This window comes from Dendroctonus ponderosae, unplaced genomic scaffold (genome assembly GCF_020466585.1).
Source record: "Dendroctonus ponderosae isolate FM_Combo_2020 unplaced genomic scaffold, Dpon_F_20191213v2 Dpon_F_20191213_293, whole genome shotgun sequence".
Lineage (NCBI taxonomy): Eukaryota > Metazoa > Arthropoda > Insecta > Coleoptera > Curculionidae > Dendroctonus > Dendroctonus ponderosae.
This window is the reverse complement of record NW_026018501.1, coordinates 1-24,044: the sequence shown is the minus strand read 5'-3', so window position 1 is coordinate 24,044 and position 24,044 is coordinate 1. Positions and strand designations below refer to the sequence as shown.

General features: G+C 32.5%; 3 protein-coding genes across 5 annotated transcripts; 1 reads left to right on the top strand and 2 right to left on the bottom strand.

The window, feature by feature from the left end:
• Positions 1-3,603: 3,603 nt before the first annotated feature.
• On the top strand, positions 3,604-13,046 carry LOC109540474. 2 transcript variants are annotated; one of them, XM_048664501.1, is made up of 7 exons: positions 3,604-3,780; positions 5,199-5,238; positions 6,808-9,003; positions 9,439-11,218; positions 11,293-11,421; positions 12,095-12,241; positions 12,653-13,046. In XM_048664501.1, exons 1-7 carry the CDS (start codon positions 3,766-3,768, stop codon positions 12,873-12,875), a joined length of 4,530 nt encoding a protein of 1,509 aa, XP_048520458.1. In that variant the 5' UTR covers positions 3,604-3,765; the 3' UTR covers positions 12,876-13,046. The 2 variants fall into 2 exon arrangements, with proteins under 2 accessions (XP_048520458.1, XP_019764440.2); XM_019908881.2 differs by having other exon boundaries at positions 6,808-11,218.
• A 369-nt stretch (positions 13,047-13,415) lies between these two features.
• LOC109540475 lies at positions 13,416-20,536 on the bottom strand. Of its 2 annotated transcripts, XM_048664502.1 has the most exons (8): positions 20,455-20,536; positions 19,510-19,788; positions 18,833-19,087; positions 16,959-17,156; positions 16,641-16,901; positions 15,511-15,720; positions 14,179-14,362; positions 13,416-13,677 (listed from the first exon to the last, which is right to left on the bottom strand). In XM_048664502.1, the coding sequence occupies exons 1-8, from the start codon at positions 20,455-20,457 to the stop codon at positions 13,520-13,522; spliced, it is 1,548 nt and encodes a 515-aa protein (XP_048520459.1). In that variant the 5' UTR covers positions 20,458-20,536; the 3' UTR covers positions 13,416-13,519. The 2 variants fall into 2 exon arrangements, with proteins under 2 accessions (XP_048520459.1, XP_048520460.1); XM_048664503.1 differs by lacking the exons at positions 13,416-13,677; positions 14,179-14,362 and adding an exon at positions 15,103-15,256.
• Positions 20,537-21,727: 1,191 nt separating this feature from the next.
• On the bottom strand, positions 21,728-24,038 carry LOC125503754. Its single transcript, XM_048664504.1, has 4 exons — positions 23,870-24,038; positions 23,491-23,700; positions 22,299-22,482; positions 21,728-22,084 (listed from the first exon to the last, which is right to left on the bottom strand). The coding sequence occupies exons 1-4, from the start codon at positions 23,963-23,965 to the stop codon at positions 21,927-21,929; spliced, it is 648 nt and encodes a 215-aa protein (XP_048520461.1). The 5' UTR covers positions 23,966-24,038; the 3' UTR covers positions 21,728-21,926.
• Positions 24,039-24,044: the final 6 nt, after the last annotated feature.

Sequence of the window (24,044 nt, the reverse complement as noted above, 5' to 3'; positions counted from 1 at the left end):
AAATAGATCCAAGATGCGCTAAGAATCCTCAAATCGATGTTGACTTGAGATTGACGATCTTTGACTCATATTTTAAAAACTCTTGTCATTGCGTGATAGAGCCTCCTGGTTTCCACGTAAAATGCGGACATTCAAAAATAATGCTAGTTTTAAAAACTGTTCTAAGTCCCTGGCTCAACTTGTAACATGCGTATATTGAAAGCCGCTTTACGTTTTTGGCCCAATATAAAAAATCGGTTTTTCTGTAGATCTGCGACGTCATCGCTATTAAAAATTGGCACTATTCAAAATCGCGGTCCGAAGATATTCCATCTCGCTAGGCGTTGAAACTAGGGCTCGGAATTTTTAAAAATCTGATATTCGAATATTCGTTTAGTGGTTTATTCGAATAGTAAAATTATTCGAACATTCGAATAATCGGGTATTCGAATATTCGAGTATTTGAGTATTCGATTACTCGAATATTCGAGTATTTCTATTCGTTTTCGTTAGATATTCAAGTGTTCGTTTTCCGTTCACCGTTTTTCAAGAAGAAAAATCGTTATCTCATATCATTTTTGGCAACTAGCCGCGACGGATAAAAAAGTGCCTTTGTCGGCACATTAATTGTTTAGACCGCGCAAAAGTTGATGACGCGTATCACGAGAACCCAGAGACGTAATTTTACATTCATTTGCAGGAGAGTAAATATGATTATTTTCATTTGCTTGTAAATATATGGATATTTGTTTAAATGCTTGTAGAATATGAATAATTTATTTTATAAAAGTATACAAAGTGCATATAAAGATATTTGCACCTTGTGAGTTTGATAATGTTGGTGTATTCGAATATTCGATTATTCGAGTATTCGAATATTCGAGTTATGACTACACATAATTATTCGCCTTTCGAATACTCGAATTATTCGAGTTTGATTCCGAGCCCTAGTTGAAACCAATCAAATAAACATCGGATAATGAAAATGTAAATAATTATTTATTTCATATCGCAATTCTGCGATATTCTTTGAATAAAAAACAGACGGTCTGGCCTAACTTTTATTAACGGTAAGCCTAACTATTGATCGTAAAAGTTCTTCAAAAATTTACCTTTTTTGAAATATCGAGAGAATGGTACGATGTATTTTGGTGAAACGCGCTGTGAGTTTGTTCTTATGTAGGACTCATATTTTGATAAAACAATCGAGTTCAGCCGTTTTGTAGTAGAGTACAGAGAAGTAGTGAAAGTGAGAAGAAGTGTCGTGGTACAAAAACTACCAGAACTTTTCATTTGGTGGATGGAATCAACTAATTTTTTTTTGTTGATGCACTAACCATTTGTTCACATTGCATTTATGCTCTTTCTAAAATCTTGTAGAATTCATAGTTTTTGAGCAAAAAATATATGTTTTCTTGCCTCTTAACAATGGTAGACATTAACTGCAAAACGCGTACGCTTTAACGCAAGTTGTCTTCGCAAAACCCTAATACTTTAACCATGTCGATCACTTCTTCATTAGAAATGGTCATTTGAAACGAATTTGTGAGATTGATTACAACAAATTGATTGATTACAAACATAAATATTTTTTTTGTAAAAACTATGAAAACTGTAATGCTACCAGATTTTACAAAGAGCACAAAATTATGAATAAGTGATTTCAACCAAAAAAAAATGAGTTGATTTCATCCACCAAATAAAACTAGGTAGTTTTTGTATCACAAGACTCAAGAATTCACCATTTGTCCAAAACGGATAAACTCGATTGTTTCATCAAATTATGAGCCTTCCATCAGAACAAATTCACAGCGAGTTTCGAAATTCTCCCGATATTTCAAAAAAGATAATTTTTTTGAAGAACATTGACCATCAATAGCAGAGGAGCCAGACATTTTTTATTAATAAAAGTTAGGTCAGATCGTCTTCTTTTGATGCAAAAAATATCGCAGTATCATTTTGATCATGTGCTTACGGGACACCCTGTATAACCACAGTATGTATATTMCGTACGCTATAACTTTGGTTGCACGTCATCRGTGACGAAATTTGACCACTAAYATAAAAACAATTAAGTCGATTTTTTGGGTTTTGTTTTGGGCATTGGAGAACCTCAAGCAATCAGGAAATGTGAAAAAACTTTAGAATRCTAAATYATTAKGTTGGTAAAAATTACAATGCTGCCRAATCGATCGTAGATTTATCGGACATTTTTTAAGACACATGACGTTTGCTTGYTGCACTTGTCACTGGTCATGCACTTGTCAATTACKTTTGCGTTGACGGTATATTTGTGCTTTTCAAATAAACCATTATTCCAAATAGAATAATCAGAAAAAGCGAGACAGCATTGAGATAATTTAATACTGCTTGGAGTATTTATGTTTATATATATATATAATTTACSGCRGGTACGGCARCAACGCTCGACAGACGATTCATGAYGTGCGACCATAGTTACAGCGTACGGAGTWTATGAGTATATTAGTAAATTAAGTAAGARGGCTTTCTTACCGTCGTTTGTGGAACCAAAACATCTCAAAACTGGTACTTGGCTGACAGAAGAACATCTAAATTCGGAATAAGTTGCGTCTAATCCAAGCTTTGGTGTTTCCATATAATAATCTATCACAATTATTTTAACGGAATTCTGCATAATCGAAATAACTGAAAATAGTATTGCTGTTCCATTATCGTTTGTAATAGACTGCATAAGACAGAACTTAGGAGTTTCAGTAATGCATAAAATCAGAATTAAGAGTTGAAACAATGTACTTATTGGCTCATACTCATACCGCCACAGTTGGATTTTTGAAAGTTTTATGTATCAATTAATTTCAAAATTTAATATTTTATGAAACCGTTTCCTTTAAATACATTGACTTACATGAAGTAACATCACAAATACTGTTATGGTTAATTACCGCCTGACGATTTTAACTTAGTTTTTTAAATACTAGACTTGATATTTTTGTGATAGATGTTAGATATTTTAACTTTATGCCCTGTTTGTCACGATCTAATTTTAATCTATTGTGAAGTTAAGTTTTACATTTTTCACTGTCATTGACTCAAAAAATGTTTCAATTTCACTAAGCTCAAGGCTAAAAGCCCTCTGTTTTCCTTTCTAGAGCCCTGAGAATGACTTAAATATAGTCGAAACGTCGGCCCATGAAAAAATAGTCTTTTTTTTGCCACCATCTATTGACCGAAAAAACCCACAAACCTAAATAATTTCTCATATCCATACTATTTACTTACAATTAAAAAATCCAAAGGCACTTTGGAAGTTTTCAACTATAAACAAATATTGAGGTTAGGTCAGGATTCATTCGTTTTGCTTCTCTACAATTCGGAGAACCACTTGTTGAGTGAGCTACAAATCTAATAAATATTTTTCTTAACGGCGTTCAAGAGGCGTGCGAAAATTACTAACTTTTAATACCGAACTAATAACAAACTGATCTGAAATATGAATTAAATCTATTCAAGCTAAATTTATTTTACAAGCAATTCTTTTTGAGGAAGAAGGAGAGTGCAGTTGCCGATTGACAAATGTTGTCAACCTCTTCTTGTATTTTACAAAGTCATTGTGAATTTCAAATACAAAATACAAGTGACAGTAGCAGTTAGCAGTCGTTTTGTCAGTTACTTCTTGGTATACCAGTTATTGTTTCTTTGTTTTATGCAATTTAGTTTTGTATGTCCTACTTTGTTGAATTGTGTTAATGTTCACATTTTTATATTAGTTCAATTTAATTCTCATAGCACTTTCTTTTTCGCGACATGGACGATATAAAGGTGAGTTGATTGGATATGTTACAGACCGTATGTAAACAGACGTGGTATTTCATATATATGTCCCGGAGATTAAATCGATTTGAGGAATCTTTCAGGGAAATCTTTGAACAACCCACCCTTTTCTTACACCCAATTTTAAGGGTACTTCCAGCTAGAACGAAAATAAATGCCCAGCTAAAACTGCATAAAGTCTGCATTAACCGGACTGTAGTCCGTTCACTAATGGACTAGTCCAAGTTGGACCGTATATAAACAGTCTAGTTCTTTTACAAACCGACTAGTTCCTTTGTTGAAGGACAAGTTTGTTACACATATGAACTGAAATCTTCAGTCCGTTTATATGCGGACCAGTCATTTTATATAATGCCGGTTTTACACATACAGCCTGTAACATATAGACTAATCTAAAACAATGTTTTTTGTGTATTGTATTCCATGTCAAACCGTTGATCAAGGAAATTAAAGTAATAGATAATCGAGATTAATTCCCATACCATCACACGTAAACATGCTTGTAAAAAGTTATTTTGTATTGAATATTATCGAATTTAATGTTCAGTTTACATTCTAACCGTTCATGTTATAGTTTTTTGTCCTTCATGATAATGTTAGATCTTTTGGAAGTTGTGCAATATGACCTGAACTTTACTTACTTTATCTACTTTACTTACTTTATTTACTTGCTTTTTTTACTCAGTTCCCTGATGCTAAAATATTAACTTGATGACTCAACATTCTTGCGTTCCTTCCAGACATGCCGAAAACAAGTTTGTAGTTGAGATTTAATTGTTTTTGTGAGCATATTCATCTTGTTAAGACGCTTCACAAATAATCTTGCAAACATTTCCGGAGAAACTATGGATTCTAAAAGTTTGTATAAAGATGAATAAAGTATGATTTCAAATTAGTCAAGAAAGAACCTGTGTTGTTTTACAACCTTTCGAACAAGGAAATGATTCAATTTTTATAAGGTTTTGACCAATACCATAGGTCTAGGTATTGTATCTATCTATTGATAGATAGATAATCTATCTATAGGTAATCTATCGACTTCCCCTCGATTCTGGATGGAAATATAAAATAAAAAATTACTAACGATTATTATTTACCTGTATTTCTGTATGGCTTCTTATTACAAAGATGATGGTACGTATGTTTATAGTCTTTGACTTAAGTATCTTGATGTTTACGCTTTTACTTAATGCCTAAGAAAAAAATACCGCTGTGTGTTGTGTACTTTATTTCCACCCTTGACTTAAATTACGCACATTTGCACAACTTCTAACAAAATTCGGGATATGTACTGGGAAAAGGGAATTCATAACTAAAACATATTTGTTTTGGTTTGGCAAGGCACCAATTCCACAGATTATGTTCTTGTGTTTGCATCAAGACCTTTTTTTTTCGATTTGTTTTAGAATGATTTGAGGGCTCCAGATGCTGAAGAACAAGTTTTGGGTAAGTTTACATGCAGTTTTATATTCTTTTGTAGATGATCTAGCAAATCATATTGTAATATAATTGATAAATGTAGCGTCATTGTGTAATAGTAGTTTTCGGTTGGCGAATGAACGTAAAATGTAATTTGCGTGCATATTCGGTCATGCTGAATTCATATAAAATAGTGTCTTTCAACTATGCTTCTGGTTCTAAATTCCCCTGTTTTATTTTATTTTTATCGGTTTTAGCGTTAAGTACAGAGTATTCCAAAAAATAAACACAAACCTCATATATTTTTACTCGAAACGTTGTATTGTTCGCCCAATTTTAAGTTATGACATCACATTTGGATTGGCACATATTTTCTGGTTATTTGAACTGCTTTAAATTTATAAACGGAATTTTCTTTAGTACAAAAATGTATAATTTATAATAATCTAAAATACAAAAAGAATGGAATGCTTAACGTAAAGTTAAACTAAAGTCATTTAGAACAGAAAAAATTGTTCGTTTGTAGTGCAACTTATTCTGAGATATTTCAACTATTTTAAAACGACAAGCACACATTGAACACAATGGAAATGTTGGAAATTTGTCGTAATTTGACGATTTTATAACCTTTACCTGCCTAATATTCGCTTTATGAATACAAAATTGATTGAATAGGCACAATGGTTTTACATTGGTTTCACTCCTCTGAGAATTCGTTAGAAAATACGAAAAAAATGGCAACGTTTTTACTTGAGTATTGGTAGTAGAAGATGCACTTTTAATGTTATTATCTATTAATCATGATTTGAAAGATTCAGTTTTCATTGATCAAAATAAATAATGGCAACTTGAATTTGGTTTGGAGATAGGAACTAGGATAGTTAGTAGAAGATAGTAGAGTCTGGTAAATTAAAAATGCGGAATAATTGCGAATATACAGATATAAATATTTGGTGATTTAAAATTGGCGTCACTCCTTTTAAAAGGTTACTGGGATTTACAGAAGAAATAGTGCCAACGGTTAAAAGCGTTTTGAGTTTGATAAAAGCAAACATAGAATAAATAACCATTTAAAGGTTTTGCACAGATTGTTCTTAATCTGAAACTTTTGAAATAATTCCGCAGGTAATAGTTTGAAGCAGGTGAATCAGTGATGATGTTTTATCAACATTTTTTACTAGAAAAAGTTTCTTTAACATCAAACTGCAATATGAGATCCAAAGATTCTTGTATTTGTTGAAAACTGATGTTGTGAAGTGCGGTTATAAAATAACGTGTAGGACTGGCGTAGTTCTGTTGTGTAAGGCACATTAAAAAAGTTGTTATTGGAAAACGCTATTGAAAATTTTAGTTTTGAAACTGTTGAAGATCAATCAACTACCTTATATATAAACTAACAACTGCAATTATTAATAAATAAAATATAGAGGACTTTTTTGCATGCATTATCGTGTGATAAGAAGCTTTAAAAATGTATTTTTCCGTTATCCTTTTACAACCCCTCCAGAGGAATGACGTCAATTTCAAAGCACCTTGTGTATTAACTACCTGAAGAATATAAAGTTGGTTTTAATATTTGAAATTTGTTCCTTAAAGGTGTGGCAGATACTTCAGGATATTGTAACATGAGCGCGGAAAATGGGATTGTGGAAGAAACATATTTTAATGCCGACTGTACTAAAAATGAAATCTGTTTTGTTGACCCACAGGCGGATTATACTTTTGAAATCTCATCAAGCGCAACAGATAATATGTCGTGCTCTGTTGATCCTTTGTCTAGTGGTGATAGTTGTGAAAATGACAAATATTTAATGAGATCTTATGCAAATTTGCAAACCGTTGAAGGTGGAAATTCGTCTTGGGCGAACATATTAAATCCTAATGAAGAGTTAAGTTCAAACTTTGAGCTAGCTTCATCTGAAACCTCAAGTGACAGTTTTCACTCTAATACTTCCGAGGGATCAAATTCTAATCTTGTTCCTGATGAGTCTGAAGACGCAATGGAAATCCTGGCAAGGACTCTCAATCAAAGTATAGATCTTGAGAAACCTATAATTTGCGACGTTGATGAATCGCTTGACATGTCAGATACGGGTTCTCTGGATGAGACTATAATTGATGGGAAATATATTAGCGATACTGAGGATGCTAAATTATCTGAAATATCATATGCACTTATTAAAAAGCATGCCGTAAATATTGAGAAAGGTTTAATTATTGAATATGATGAATCGTCGGAAACTTCCATATCACCACTTGTAATCGAAACCACATATGTAGACCAGTCTTCGATTATTGAACCTAGCGAACTCCCTAAAATATCAGATACACCCCTTATGAACCGAAGTATAGATGTTGAAATACCTAAAATTACTGACTATAATGAATCAATAAAAAGGTCAGATTCTTCCGTTTTGAATCAAACAATAAATGTTGATAGACCTATAATTACAGAAGATGATACTCCACCGGAAACACTAAATGCACTTGCACTACATAGAACCATAAACGTTGAAAACAGTTTAATAACTGAATATGATGAATCGGCAGAAATTTCAGTTGCACCGGTGGGTGTTGGAAAGCGACTTGTTGACTATGATGAATCACTTGAAAATTCAGATATATCGCTTGTAAACGAGACTATAAATGTTGAGAATGCTGTAGACACAGAATATGGGAAACTGCCTGAAATATCAGACGCGCTCCCTAGAAATCAAATTATAAATGTTGAGAATCCGAGAATTAGTGAATTTAATGATAAGTCTGATATATCAAACGCACCCTTAGCGAAGACCGCCATCACCATAAGTAATAAATCAACTGAACAGACGAGCGCTTTCCTTCTGAACCGAATTGTAAATGTGGAAAAACCTATAATTGCAGATGATGCATTTTTTCAAAGTCAAAAGGTAAATGTCGAGAATAAGTTAGTTGCTGAACATGATGAATTACATCCAAAAACCGATACTTCTTCGCTAAACCAAACTATAAATTTCGAAAAACTTGCAATTCGAGAAGATGATAAGGTGACTGAAATATCAGATGCACTCCTGAGCCCTCCAATGATAAATGTAGAGCAAAGCATCACTACTGGAAAGTATGAATCGCCTGAAAAACCAGCTGCTCCCTTGATAAATCAAACTACAAGTGATGGGAATATTTCAATCACTAGATATAGTGATTCACCTGAAAAATCAGGTACAACTGATCTAAACCAAACTATAACTATGGATAAACGTATAATTAGAGACAAAGGCGAAGGAGTCAAAATTTCAGATTGGCTCCATGGGAATCAAACAATAAATGCTGAGAAATTTTTAATTCCTGAAACGGATGAATCGCCTGAAAAACGAGATTCATGTTTCATGAACAAAACTGTACGTGCTGAAAACATTTCAATTAGTATGTATTCACCAGCGCCTACTGATCTCAACCAAACTATAACTATGGATAAACCTGAAATTAGAAAAGATGATAAAGTCGTCGAAATTTCAGATGGATCCCTTGGGAATAATAGAATAAATGTCGAGAAATGCATTCTTCCTGAAAAAGCGGAATCACCCGAAAAAAGAGAAGCACGCTTTATGAACCAAACTCTACGTGTTGAAAATATTTCAGGTACTACATATAGTGATTCACCTGAAAAACCAGTTACAACTGATCTAAACCAAACTATAACTATTGATCAACCTATAATTAGAGAAGATGGTGAAGTCGTTGAAATTTCAGACGGACTCCTTGGGAATCATAGAATAAATGCCGAGAAATTTATAATTCCTGAAAAGGATGAATCGCCTGAAAAACGAGATTCATCTTTCCTGCACAAAACTGTACATGCTGAAAACATTTCAATTAGTACGTATTCACCAGCCACTACTGATCTCAACCAAACTATAACTATGGATAAACCTGTAATTAGAGAAGACAGTAAAGTCGTCGACATTTCAGATGGATCTCTTAGAGGTCATAGAATAAATGTCGAGAAATGCATTCTTCCTGAAAAAGCGGAATCAGCCGAAAAAAGAGAAGCACGCTTTATGAACCAAACTCTACGTGTTGAAAATAGTTCACTTACTACATATAGTGATTCACCTGAAAAATCAGATACAACTGATCTAAACCAAACTATAACTATGGATAGACCTATAATTAGAGAAGATGGTGAAGTCCTCGAAATTTCAGATGGACTCCATGGGAATCAAACAATAAATGCTGAGAATTTTATCATTCCTGAAAAACGAGATTCATCTTTCATGCACAAAACTGTACGTGCTGAAAATATTTCAATTAGTGCATATTCACCAGCCACTACTGATCTCAACCAAACTATAACTATGGATAAACGTGTAATTAGAGAAGATGGTAAAGTCGTCGACATTTCAGATGGACCTCTTGGAGGTCATAGAATAAATGCCGAGAAATGCATTCTTCCTGAAAAAGCGGAATCACCCGAAAACAGAGAATCGCGCTTTATGAACCAAACTCTACGTGTTGAAAATATTTCACTTGCAACATATAGTGATTCACCTGAAAAATCAGATACAACTGATCTCAACCAAACTATAACAATGGATAAACCTGTAATTAGAGAAGATAGTAAAGTCGTCGACATTTCAGATGGATCTCTTAGAGGTCATAGAATAAATGCCGACAAATGCATTCTTCCTGAAAAAGCGGAATCACCCAAAAACAGAGAATCGCGCTTTATGAACCAAACTCTACGTGTTGAAAATATTTCACTTACAACATATAGTGATTCACCTGAAAAATCAGATACAACTGATCTAAACCAAACTATAACTATGGATAAACGTATAATTAGAGACGATGGCGAAGTTGTCGAAATTTCACATGGACTCCATGGGAATCAAACAATAGATGCTCAGAAATTTATAATTTCTGAAAATGATGAATCGCCTGAAAAAAGAGATGCACGCTTAATGAACCAAACTATACATGTTGAAAATAGTTCAGTTACCACACATAGTGATTCACCTGAAATATCAGATCCAACTGATCTAAACCAAACTATAACAATGGATAGACCTATCATTATAGGAGATGGTAAAGTCACTGAAATTTCAGATGAACTGGTTGGGAATAAAACAATAAATGTTGAGAAACGTTTAACTCATGAAAAGGAAGAATCACCTGGAAAACGAGATGCAACCGTTATGAACCAAACTCAACATGTTGAAAATTTTTCAGTTACTACATGTAATGATTCACCTGAAAAATCAGTTAGTACCCCTCTAAACCAAAAAAAGAAAGACATTTCAGAAAGTTTCCTTGGAACTGAAATGAAAAATGTCGAGGAAAGTATGACTGCCGAAAAGGACGAATCTTCCAAAAAAACAAGCGCACCCCTTATAAATCAAACGATTGGAGTTCAGGACCCTTTAGTTAATAATTATAAAGATTTGCCTGAAAAATTAACTACTACTCTACAAAGCGAAACTATAGATGCTGCCAAACGTATAATTACGGAATATGATATAATCTCTGAAACATCAAATGTGTTTGTGAATAAACCGATTGAAAAATCAGCTGCTCCACTAATAAAGTCAAGCATAGATGCTGGAAAATCTTTATCCCCTTTAAGGCAAAGTGTAGTTGTTGAAAATCCTGTGAATACTAAATGTAATGGATTGTCTGAAACCGCAGATAAAACATCAGATGCGCATCTTATAAACCAAACACTAAATGTTATGAAACGGATAATAACTGAGCATGAGGCATCGTCTAAAATATCAGGTGTGCCTCTCCGTCTTGAAGTAGTACACAAGAAAGTTAACGATTTACTACTGGGAAATAAAGATGCTTCACAGATTAACAGTAAAAATATTGTCGAGCAGCTTACTAAGAAATTCAATGAATTAACTAAGCAAACTGATATGCTCGTCATTAATGCGGATAAAATCAGAAAAAATATTGCTCAAGCTGACCAAACTATACTTGTAAATGTATTGGACGTTGAGGCAAAAGTAGGAAAGCTTAAAAAATGCCAGTAAGTTTAATATATATTTTTTCGAATCTAAAATACCGATAAGCTTGCTATAAGTGACACTTTGCACTTTTTAGAAACATTTCAGAACAATATCAGCTACTAGTTTCTTCTCAAAACAGAAAGGTAGCTCTGACTATCCACGCATCTAAGGAAATGGAAAAACCTCTGACGGACGCACAAGCTAGATTGGCTAGTGCCATGCAGTAAGTAGGAATTTTAGATAAAATTCAGTTCAGTACATTTAAAATCAACATTCGTCGTCTAAAAATAATTCGTGTGCATTGTAATAATTAATCGTTATTTAACATTGCAAGCTAATTTTCTTAATATCGAACTTACTTTGAATGTGCGGATATTTCATATAAATTCAGCGAAACGACCTAGATCAGCGTTGATTGAAACAATCTGCAATTGTATTTTAAATACAATGGTTTTATTGTAAAAAAAATTGTCGTTGGTAGAACACTCAATAAATGTTTATCGACGTATTCAGAAAAAACCATATTTTGAAACAAAATATTTCTTTCTGAATTGGTATTTGTTGCTAGTACTGAAGGTTAACTTTTAATTATTCAACTTAGTTTTTTTATTTTCAAAATCAATTGATTGTTCAAAAATAATCCAATATTTTGTGATTGTCCAATATGTTTATGTTTAAGTGATGAATAATTACTTGGGTGTTTGATAAAGCCGTTAATCGCTTGTGCGTGAAATTTGCAGTTTAGTTGTATATTTTATAAAATATTATCTTTTCTCGTATATTTCCCTATATTTTTTATATGGATTAATAGATTTAACTAAATTACTTACATGAACCACACGTCTTATTATTTTTTCCTATTCTTGGAAAAACTGTATTTATATTGTTTATTACAGAAGGTATGGAAAAGCTCAGGCCCTTATTGAGAGCCTCAAACAGAATGAAGAAATAACGAAATCAAATATAAAAAATATCGAAACTCAATTATCTAATATACGAGAGAAATGTCAGCGTATTGAGGACCAGTTCGAGAGCAACAAAAAGTAAGTACAAATATAGAACTATTTAGTAAGTACATACATAATTTTTAACTGAATAAGCAGTGGGGCTAATGCAGTAAGCTTAACCTTCGTACAATTTTTTCGGGTTTTATCTTAGTTTTATAACAGGACTATGCATGTTAAGATCTTGCGTTAGTCTTAACATTCTTATTAGCCGCAGCCTGTAGGATTTTCGTTCCAACGTTTCGGCGGAATGCATGGTCAGCATCCTCAGAGGAGTGTTCGCTTCAGGTTCAATGCTGTTCAGGCGGCGGCGACCCGAAAACTGAAAGTTCAACTCATGGACGGACAAGTCTTAATAGTCCTTCCAGCAACCTTTGATATATGTACTCTGAAATTATGGAATCTTAGGAAGTATTTTCATTCGAAATTTTTAGTGTTTATTTGTTTAAGGTCACAAAATCGGCTCAGTCAAGAAAAGGAAAACTATCAAAATGATATTGCAAAGCAGCAAGCTATGATCAAAAGATTAAAAATTAAAACTTTATCTATGGAAGCCCTAATCGAGCAGAAATCCCAGGAATGCAAATCCATCGCTACGTTATGCGAAGATATTACTAGAAAGCATCAGCTTGAAACAACAAGAAAGTGTAACGAGAATTTGGATAATGTATAGGAAAATTGAATTTTAATTGTTGAAACGAGAATTGCGGTTTACGAGAGAATAATAATAATTACTGTTAATTTTTACGAGAGGTTTACTGTAAAAGTTGCATCCACTATTGTTGTGTTGGAAATGCAAATGGTAAACTTTCTAACTTATTTTGTAATACAGCCATTATTTTAGTGAGTTTGTTTGATTTCAATTACGAACGATCAAAAAGCTTCAAGGAAATTGGTAAGTTTTTCAAGACACCCAGCAAGGAGACCGTATTGTAAGTAAAAATGTTTTAAGGGCTCTGTTAGATCGCCGCTTTTTGATATTGTAAATATAGTCGTTATATTTCTAACGATTTGCGAGAAGTACGATAATAAAACGTTTGTTTACATAAACAAATGCACCGGAGAATTCAAGAAATCAAACTAACGCAGTAAACAAACTACGTTACAAAACTGTTCGCGAAAAACGATAATTTCTCTAAACAGTTTGGCAAAGTGGGTGATTCATCCTTAGGGGTCTATTAAGTAATGAAGGTGTATTTTTAAATAACACTTCTTTTATTTCAAATTGGTTTTAATAAATATTCTGATTCTATAAAATTCACAGTTAAATACTATTAATAAACATAACAAATAATATGAAATTATGTATCAGTTAAATCAGCAACGTTTTTCAGATGCAGCGTCGAGAAGTCGAATATTTCGAGAGAAGTCATTTGCAATTTTCTGTACTTCTTCTTGATTTGCAGTTATAGCTTTGTCTACTGTTACGCCGATTTGGAGTTTATTGTCGTAACTGATAATTCCAAAGGAAATTCCTGAAATATACATTTATTATTGTTAACTTCAATATTTGTTGACGATTTAAAGTCTGCACACTATTTGTGTATTTTTGGACCAATTAGGGTTAAAATATATTCCAAATCTGCATCACCAATTCTACAAAAATTTTGAAAGCTTCTCCTAAATGATTCACCACGATTTAAAGCACCACTATCATCTCTTTTAAGATCATGTAAAAGATTGCTTCTACTACATATGTTTCTCGACCTCAGGGCACGACGAATCCAAAAGCTTATTTCACCCTGAAAAATAATAACGCACGCCGCTGCAACAAGCAGCGCTTCTTTTTTACTCCACGAGTTCATATCACTAACTTAAGGGTGGACGAAGCTCAGTTATTTCAGCATCTAGCTATAACAGTGTTACATGACCACGTTATGCTACATAATTGTAATTTGTCTTTATGAATGTGCTTACTCATATGCAAGTAGTTTTCCCTATACCTACATATAAAGGATAATATTATTTCCACTTACCAATTCGTTTGGCATTGGGAGCTATAGGAACCACTTTTTCCAAAATGCATCCATCAAACATCTCGATTCTAGAGCCACCTGGTATGTTGGTGAGCATGAAAGTTTGGGCGTCGTATCCCATATAATTCTCCATTAATTTAATTGGCACAAAACCCATTGCATATCTGAGCAGCCAGGCGGAAATCTAAATAGATGATATGATTGTGCTTTATTTCAATCTATCAAGCCGTTAATGATAAGAAGTTTGCGTTTCTTACGGAATATGTACTTTGTTTATTGATAAAAAAATAAAGCTTCTGGGAAAATTACCATGAACAATTGCTATTTCGAAGATGACCAGGTAAAACAATATCAGACTTAAAAGATTATTTTTTAATCAGCAATAAAGGTGTCGACAAAACTGTTAAACTGTCAAAGCTTTAACAAAAAAGGAATTAGCTATCAATTGGAATTTCTTTGTAAAGAAACGCTTCCATTTCGTTAATTATTTATATGCAGAATTTAACAGATTCAATGTATGACGTCGATTTTTAAAACAGTTTTCTGATATTTATCAAATCGCAATAAAATAGGCTATTAATAAATAATAACTCTGTGTAAAGTATTAATCACATGTGCCTCAGAAAATAGAGAGGGCCATTTAAAAATTCCTGTTTAATCAAAAGAAATAATAATAATGAGTCTCCTTTGAACGAGAGAATCTGATGAAGTTTCATACACGTTTTCTGGTGTACGAAGCACGTTTCTATATATCACACTCTATTAAATTAATTTGATAAATTTATTAATTTACTGACTGTTGGCAAAAGAATATTTGTGTTTTTGTATTTGAACGTCAATACAAAAAAATAAACATTTTTTGTTGGCAAAAGTCAAAAAATCTTTCATCATTTGCAAATAATTCGATATTCTTCAAAAAAATGATTTAAGAATTTTGTAACATAGACACTTTTTTATTAGGTATATTTTGAACACGATAGCAGGTTTGCTAAACACCAAGATAGCTTTTTCTAATTGATTTCCCTTACTATAATTGGAGTTATAACAGCTTGCGCCGAAGTGTGTCGTAGCATTCGATCTAGAAAAATATGAGCATTCGTTATCGATTCGTAATAAAGTAAGTGTTCCTTTAAAATTTCTGGAGTTGGATAGTGTTCCGTTATCGGACAAGTTTGGGAAACCCTGCGTTATAAAGATGCAAAAATGATGCTTTACTCTCTCAACCATGAAGATTTTATGTACAATCTCCCATATACGTCAATTAATGCATATCTGAGATTAATTGGGATAGGCAATAAGATGCCCTATAGAAGCAGAGAACTTTATACTTACGATGGCATCGGTGTATTTTAACTGTTCGTTCATTGATGCTGTAACCTTTCGTAAGGAGTCCAATATATTGTTGGATGTATGACATGGTAGCGAGTAGCAAAGACCAGCAGCTTTATTGTCTAATACGACGGGTTTAATTGGATCTATTGATGGGAAGTCCAGGAGTAATGCCATTGCTCCAGATATGTGTTCTGGTACAGGTAACTTATTCTGAAATAAATAAAACAACCATACACAAGTCAGTTCGTAATAAAGTAAAATGGAAATAGTATAGTTTGTCGGCCAATTCGTAGCGAGCTGTAAGATATGAACGATTCAAGATATTGTTAATTACTTCAAGTATAGCTACAAAAAAATCAATGTTTTTGTGAACTTGAAACAGAATAGAATTTATTGCTAAAGAGAACTGAAACAAAGTACATTCGTTTTAAAGTTTCTATGAGTATGAGTCTAAAATCATTCATTTTCAGTATAAAGGGAGCGTAATAATAATGCATAGATATGTAATTCTGTAACATTTATTTGTTTTATCAAAAACAGTTGTAATCTGTTTGAAAAATATCTATAGGTACATCACTTTCGTTAAATTTAAATTGCTGAATGGTATGATGGAGATTTATTTTTTATGTCGTAAACGAAGAGAGATTCGAATAAATGGAAGACGTAAAATAGTGTTAAAATTTAAAATGTGAAACTATTTTCTGCCGAAAAATGTTTGCTATGTCCTGGCGCCACACAGGATCACATTTTGGTTTTCCTTGTTTTAAAATCAAATAACTTTTGATATTAGCTCAAATCAATTAATTGTCGTGTTTTTTTTAATGGGGCTTAGGTAATCAGGAATCATCGCTCATATTAAATAAGGCCACTTAAAGATATCCAGATCAGGAAAAATTGGCGAAGTTGATCAATTGTGCAAATATCTTGATCTAAAAAAAAGACTTACTTTATCTTACTGAATATTGTATTTTAATAATTTGTAAACCTAATATACGATGTATTCGATTAAACTTGACTTGCTTTAGCAGGAGACTTTTATATTCCATGAAAGTTTTTCCCGTTTCATAAATGAACACAACTGTATAAAAATGCCAAAATTAGGTTTTCATAAATCGAATTATTCTTCTTACCCTTTTAAAGTAATCCACCATACTCGCTGATACTGCAGTGCTAATTACGCAAGTAAATTTCGATTTGGTTCGCTCTCTTATTCTCTTCACCATCATCAAACAATCCGATTCATCAGCCCAAACGGTAATTTTTTTTCCAGAGTAACTGGTACGGTGCAAGCCATTCACATCGTGTTCCCGCAACTGACCATTTTGAATGAGTCTTCCAAATGCGAAAAACACAAGATCGAACGAAAAATTAATGGTTCCAATAATTTTTTTCTGAAATTATTAACTGAGTTAAATTTTGAGGGACAGTAATTAATTTAAACAATTTACTACTAATATTTCAAGCGGCTCGATTCCTGCTTGATGATGATGGGCAATAGGTGGCTTTATTAATTTTTTAAATAATTCTTCGGTATAATTTTGGGCTGTACTGTCACCAAAGAGCCGAATAAACAGGGCAACCAGCGAAGTACCATCGGCGATGGAGTGATGAAATCTAGCTATTATGGGATAACAATAGGAACCATCCTAAAAATAATACAACAGGTAACTTCAATTGATACAAAAAAGTGAACCTAATAATTGAAATTACATGATTTTAAAAATGTTTCACTTGTATCGAAATACTCAAAATTAAGTGTCGCTGTGTACAGCCGAACATTAAACAACAATAGAACTAATTGTAATAAGTAAATAGGCGTAGGCGGTTATGAATAGGTCATAGACTAGTAGATTTATCTAAACATTCACTCCGCCAAATCAAATGTTACTTTTCGGGTCAATGTTGGGCAATTTCAATTAAATATGGAGATATCATGCAACATTGTAAAATTTAAATATAAACTATAGCTTTAATGCATCAGCAACGTCGGGGTATAAACAGCTACTCAGGAGTCGGTAGGAGACCACAAATCAAGCATTTTTGCTTAAAAATTACATGGCAGTTATGTATTAATAATTTATTTTGCAAATAACTGGTAAAGCTGGCAGAAATAGAAGAGACTAAATTGGCAAAAAAGTTACTAAATTTAACCAGGAATTTACGAACATGTTGTTAGGCTTCAGTGGCGTACCTACTACAAAAAAGTTCGGAGTGGTAAAAGGGAATGTTACTGAATGTTCTTAGTTTGTGCTAAATATCTTCAACATTACGAACGCCCGAACGGAAAATATAATAATATAATACCGCAAGACTGGCTGATGTTGGCGTTTGTTTCCCTGCAGAAAAAAGCACATGCCAGGCAATGCAGGGACTATCGCACAATCACACACGCTGAAGATTTTTCTCAACATTATATATAATAAAATACACAAAAGACTGGAGAAAGAGATCAGAGCAACACAATTTGGGTTTCGAAGTGGGTAGGGAACTCGAGAAGCACTGTTTGCTTTTAATATCTTAGTTCCAAGGAGTTTAGATGTAAAACAGGATGTATGAATGTTTTATAGACTATCATAAAGCATTCGATAAAGTCAGAGACGACCAACTTGTCGAGATATTACTGGAAAAACAGCTTAATACCCGTAAGAACAATAACGAATCTTTACTATAGCCAAAGAGAGCAGAGATTCGAGTTGAAACTGTATAACCGACGAAGTCCAAATTAAAAGGGAAGTTAGGCCAGAGATTAGTAGTAGTCAACTAATCTCTGGTTAGGCAAGGTTGCGTGATGTCGTCATTGCAATTTAACATTTACTCGGAAGAGATTATGAAAAAAGCGCTAAATGAAGAATAGATAGGTATAAAAATAAACGGAAGGCCTATAAATAATATTGGGTATGCAGACGATACGGTTCTAATCGCAGAAACTTTAATAGACCTTCAACAAATTTTAACCAAGGTAGTTACAGCAAGTGCGGAAAAGGGTCTGACACTCAGTGTTAAGAAAACTCAATTTATCATTATCTCGAAAAAAACGGAGGGTCAGCGGTGGCATCTACATACATGATAGCCCCATAGAACGAGTGCAAAAGTATGACTACCAGGGAATGAGCGTCAATAACAACAATGACTTCACTCAGGAAATCAGAAAACGAGTTGAAAGAGCCAGGAGTCATTTTAGTTTAACGAATTATGAGTAATGTTTGCAAGCTTAATTGTAAGTATTATATCCTTGCTCTTTCATCCGCTACTTTTATCACCTGTTAAGGTCGTTACACATTATAAATATATAAAATTACTATTAATTTAGGTTATCACTCACCGAACTAAAATCTTCAAGCGGTTTTTCGCTGATATAGAAGTTCCACAATACAGAGTCATTGTTATCGATTTTAGTTTCAATGATTTCAGCAGTAGCTTTCTTCAAGTATTCTTCATTGAATTTTCCACTCTTTGGCAGTTTCAAAGATTTTACCACAGAATCTGGCTTGCAGCCATACTTCTTCCAGTAAGAATACCCTCCAAATGAGTACTTTGTTCCTGTTAGTTTCGGATACGCGTCTGAATTACCAAATATCTAAAGACAGTTTTTAAATATATACCTACATTTTTTATATTGCATTATATTTTTCAGTGTTTAAGGCAAAATGCCTTTTGCTTGTTCAATCGCAAGATAAGTAATAAAAAACACATTGATACAGAGATGTATAATAATAGAATCTCTAACTAGATATCCAAACCAGACGGAAACTGTAGCGATCCAATTTCAATTATGTTTTAGGCTCTTCTTTAGACACGCTTTATCATTTCGTGTGGGTATTCAAGTATTTTAAATCAATTTATATTCCCAATAGTAGTAGTTCTATCCTATTACATCGTATCACATAGTTGTAAATACATATATAGAAGCAAGATGGTTGCACTATTGTAGTTTGTAGTGACTTGCTTTTTTATTTGCTAATATAAATTAAATTGGTAGATTTTAGTGGATTGTTTTACCTGTTTCCTTATTACAATTTGCACCTTGTTTAAGAGATCAATTTCGCTTTTACTCTTAATATATAATACGGTGGTCAGAAAAAAAGGTGAAACATCAGTCCAAAAGAAAACCGTATCATTCAAGTTGAATAGGCCCCCATACAATTTGCCATGTATTATCCGTAGTATTATATCAACTATTTTCCTATATACGGCGAAAATCGCCACAACAGGAAGTAAGACAATCCATCCCACAATATTTATGAACAAAGTCTTCAATAGGTTTAGTTGCGGTGATGTCTGAAATAAAAAAATATATATTGTTATAGAAAAAATTTTGAAACCAAATACACGTTACTAAACGTGTGCTTAACTAACTGAATTACTTATCCGTTTGTTTAGTGTATATACACATACAACATACTTTAATACCTGTACAATATTTGTTATACTGTATATTATTATTTTATTTTATTTGGTGAACTATAATGAGTTTAAAAAATCGGCTGAGGTATTTTTCCAAATACATATTTGTAAATTTTGTTCAAGCAGTCTTTTCCTTTTGGATGATCTAGTAGTTAAACTCGAAAAAAATTAATACTGTTTTAATTTGGAAAACTTGCACATTGCAAGTTTTCATTGCAATATTTGTAAAATTGTGATGCTTTCCTTTAGCTTATTTTTTTATATTTAATATTTAGTTTTGCGATTATTTTCACCGAAATGAACAGCTAACTAAAATTAAACAGCTTAAAAAATTTATAAGTTTAAATTAAATAATTATAACTAGAAAATTTCGAGTTTTCAGGAGTGGCAAAATAAATCCCGGTCTCTGGAATATCTTGAGCAGCACAAAGTTTAATAAATAAAGTTGCAATAATTAATGAGAAACTGTAGCTTTTATATTTAAATCCAAACACAGTTTTAATATTTATTTATGTTATTTTGTTTTAATACAAGTCTTACCATTTTGATATAACTCTTCCAACGGTTAAACACAAACTATTGAAAATTGAATGAGTTCTTACTTAAATTATTTTATTATTTATACGTCTTATCAGGCTAAATGAAGTGCCAGACTTTATTGGTGCTAAGTTCACGTTATTGATAGATAATACTTGAAGATATTTGTCTCAAATGGTCTTCACGGTGTAAACATCAAAGCATATTTGCGACATTAAAAAAATTTTTTTGTCAATTTTCTAATTATAAATATTTATTATACATTTCTCTAAATATTGGTTAATTGGTTTTTCCGCATAATACATTGTGCGGTCAAGTTTCTGGATCAAATTGCCTTTGTAAGAAAGGAAACTCATCTTGACGGCATTTGGTGCTTTATTTTGTTCTTTTTTTTTATTTCTTCATATATCTTCAGCGGTCTTYTTACAAATATTGCAGTAATTGTGTTTGCAATGCGACTATTTTTGTCCTTGTACTCGGGATGCTTGACATTAAGAAAACTGATGTAGTCGAAAGTAGGTTTAAATAAAATTAATTGAGAAGGCTCTCTAACATCAGTGATTTGAAAATATGTTGGCAGTTTGCACGGAAGGATTTTATCGAACGAATTACCCCGGAATTATTATAATTATTAGTAGTAAATATGTTTCACGCATGCCGCTGCAAATTTTGAGTTTATTATTAATATGTGTAGGCTCTTAAATGGGGCTGCGGCTGCCCTGCTTCGACTTAGTCAGATTTAATACGATTTTTCTGAGGGAAAGGTTAAGGAAAAAGAATTAAGAAAACATTCGTGTTATTGCAATAACTGCTTTCATAATTCCGCAAATACAAAGTTGCATTACACAATGTCAAAAGTTCAGTATTTAATTAGGTTTATCAATGTATGCAGTGATAACAGCAACGAAATATTTTGTCCATACATAAGAAGGGAATGTAAAAAAATTACATTTGTGATACTTAAAATACTTGTGAAAAATGTCATATTAGAATTACGGAACTTACCAATGTTAATAACTTACGATTCGATCAGCCATAATAATAAAATTGGTAATAATAACCACATAAATCAAACTAATTCCTCTTGAATGAATGAGTTAATATAGCTATATTTGTTGTTACTGTATTTCTTGATATAGTAAATATAATTATTTTTTTGTAAACATCTGTATTTTGAGTTATTAACTCAACTAACTTCAAAAATTATAATTCCTAAATAGTTCGGTAAACTAGGTGATTTATCCTTAGGGGTCTGTTAAGTAATGAAAGTGTTATATTTTCAAATATCTCTTCTTTATTCACAGTTCATTTCCTTCATAAACCTACATTAGATAAAAAGACGTCAGCATGTGTAAAGACATTGAACTAAATTCTAGTTTTAATAAATATTCTAATCCTATAAAATTCACAGTTACATACTATTAATAAACATAACTAGCACATAAAAAATAATATAAATTAAAGTTTCAGCTAAATCAGCAACTATTTTTAGATGCAACGTCTAGAAGGCGAATATTTCGAAAGAAGTCGTTTGCAATTTTTTGTACTTCTTCTTGGTTGGTAGTTATAGCTTTGTCTACTGTTACACCGATTTGGAGTTTATTATCATAACTGATAATTCCGAATGAAATGCCTGCAATAAACACATATATGTATAATGATAAATTCAACCTTGTTGACGATTTAATCCTTCAGTTAGCTAACAGTATTCAAGACTAAATGCATGTCTGATGGGATTAAAGGAAACAAAGCATGTCGTAATTTGTATTTATGAAGAAACACTTGCATTCAAGTGTTTACTCATAAATTTTCGCTATTTAATGTAAAATATTATTATTTTCGCTTACCAATTCCTTTGACATTGGGAGCTACAGGGACCACTTTTTCCAAAATGCATCCATCAAACATCTCGATTCTAGAACCACCTGGTATGTTGGTGAGCAGGAAAGTTTGAGCGTCGAATCCCAAATAATTGTCAATAAATTTAACTGGCACAAAACCCATTGCGTATCTGAGCAGCAAGGAGGAAATCTAAATAGACAATATAATTGTGAAGATATAATTCTAGTCAAGCCGATAATGGTGAAATGAATTACGAAAAATTTAGCTTATTGACAAAAAAATTAAAGTTTTAGAAAAAATGGCAATGAACAATTCCTATTGCGAAAGTGAGCAGCTAAACCAATTCCAGACTTACAAATATATTTTCATTCGACAATAAGTGTGTCGACAAAACAAACAAAAATGTTTCAAGTCCAAACTGTTAAACTATGAAAGCTTTTGCAAGAAACGAATGGGGATTTATTTGTAAAAAATGCTTCCATTTCGTTAATTTTCTATATGCAAAATGTAACAAAAATTAAATGTATGACGTCGATTTTTAACACAGTTTCCTWGTATTTGAGCAAATTGCATTAAAATGGKTTATTAATAAAGTTATAAATAAAGTTTCATACACATTTTTCGRTGTACAAAACACCTGTCTAYAAATCACCCTGTAMRTWAAATTATTTTTATTATAATTTAGGYTKATACATATATTAATTKGCAATGACTACATTAAAAAATATTGATTATSAGCGAAGGAAGGTCAGRTGATATTTATTGRCCWGCRAAATAATCTACAACTTATCATGTTGGATTTGAACTGAMAGCTGWAAATATTCTAAAAATTAAWWWTTTTKAACTWTTTTGGATAARTTAGCTACTGAACAGATCATGGACAGTGYGCCAGTACAAAAAACWAACATTTTTTGTTGGCAAATCTTTCATAATTCGCAATKTGCAAAAATTCGTTCTTTATAGAAAGATAAGATAATTATCCATTCGTAGTAAAAGACATCAGGAAATTCTGTCTGTTTAAAAAGACACAAAACTGATGCAAAATAGCCAACAAAAATTTTGGTTTTGAAAATACGCATCAGTCTAAACAATATAGAACTTATGTGCTCACTCCCGTACATGTCGACAAATGAATATCTTAGATTAGTTGGAATAGACACTAAGAGGCCCTCTAGAAGCAGATAACTTTATACTTACGATGGCATCGGTGTATTTTAACTGTTCGTTCATTGATGCTGTAACATTTCGTAAGAAATCCAATATATTGTTGGATGTATGGCATGGTAGCGAGTAGCAAAGACCAGCAGCTTTATTCTCTAATACGACAGGTTTAATTGGATCTATTGATGGGAAGTGCAGAAGTAATGCCATTACTCCAGATGTCTGTTCTGGTACAGGTAACTTGTTCTGAAATAAAAAAAACTGGGATAAGCTAATTGTTGTTAATTCAGTGCTTGAAAAAAAATTAAATCTTCAACAGCTCTACTTTATACTGGCATGTGCTTTAAGCATACATGTTTATGCATAATTATATCAAATAGAAATTAATCAACTCCAATCGAATTATTCTTCTTACCCTTTTTAAGTAATCCGTCATGCTCGCTGCTACTGCAGTGCTAATTACGCAAGTAAATTTCGATTTGGTTCGCTCTCTTATTTTCTTCACCATCATCAAACAATCCGATTCATCAGCCCAAACGGTAATTTTTTCGCCAGAGTAACTGGTACGGTGTAAGCCATTCACATCGTGT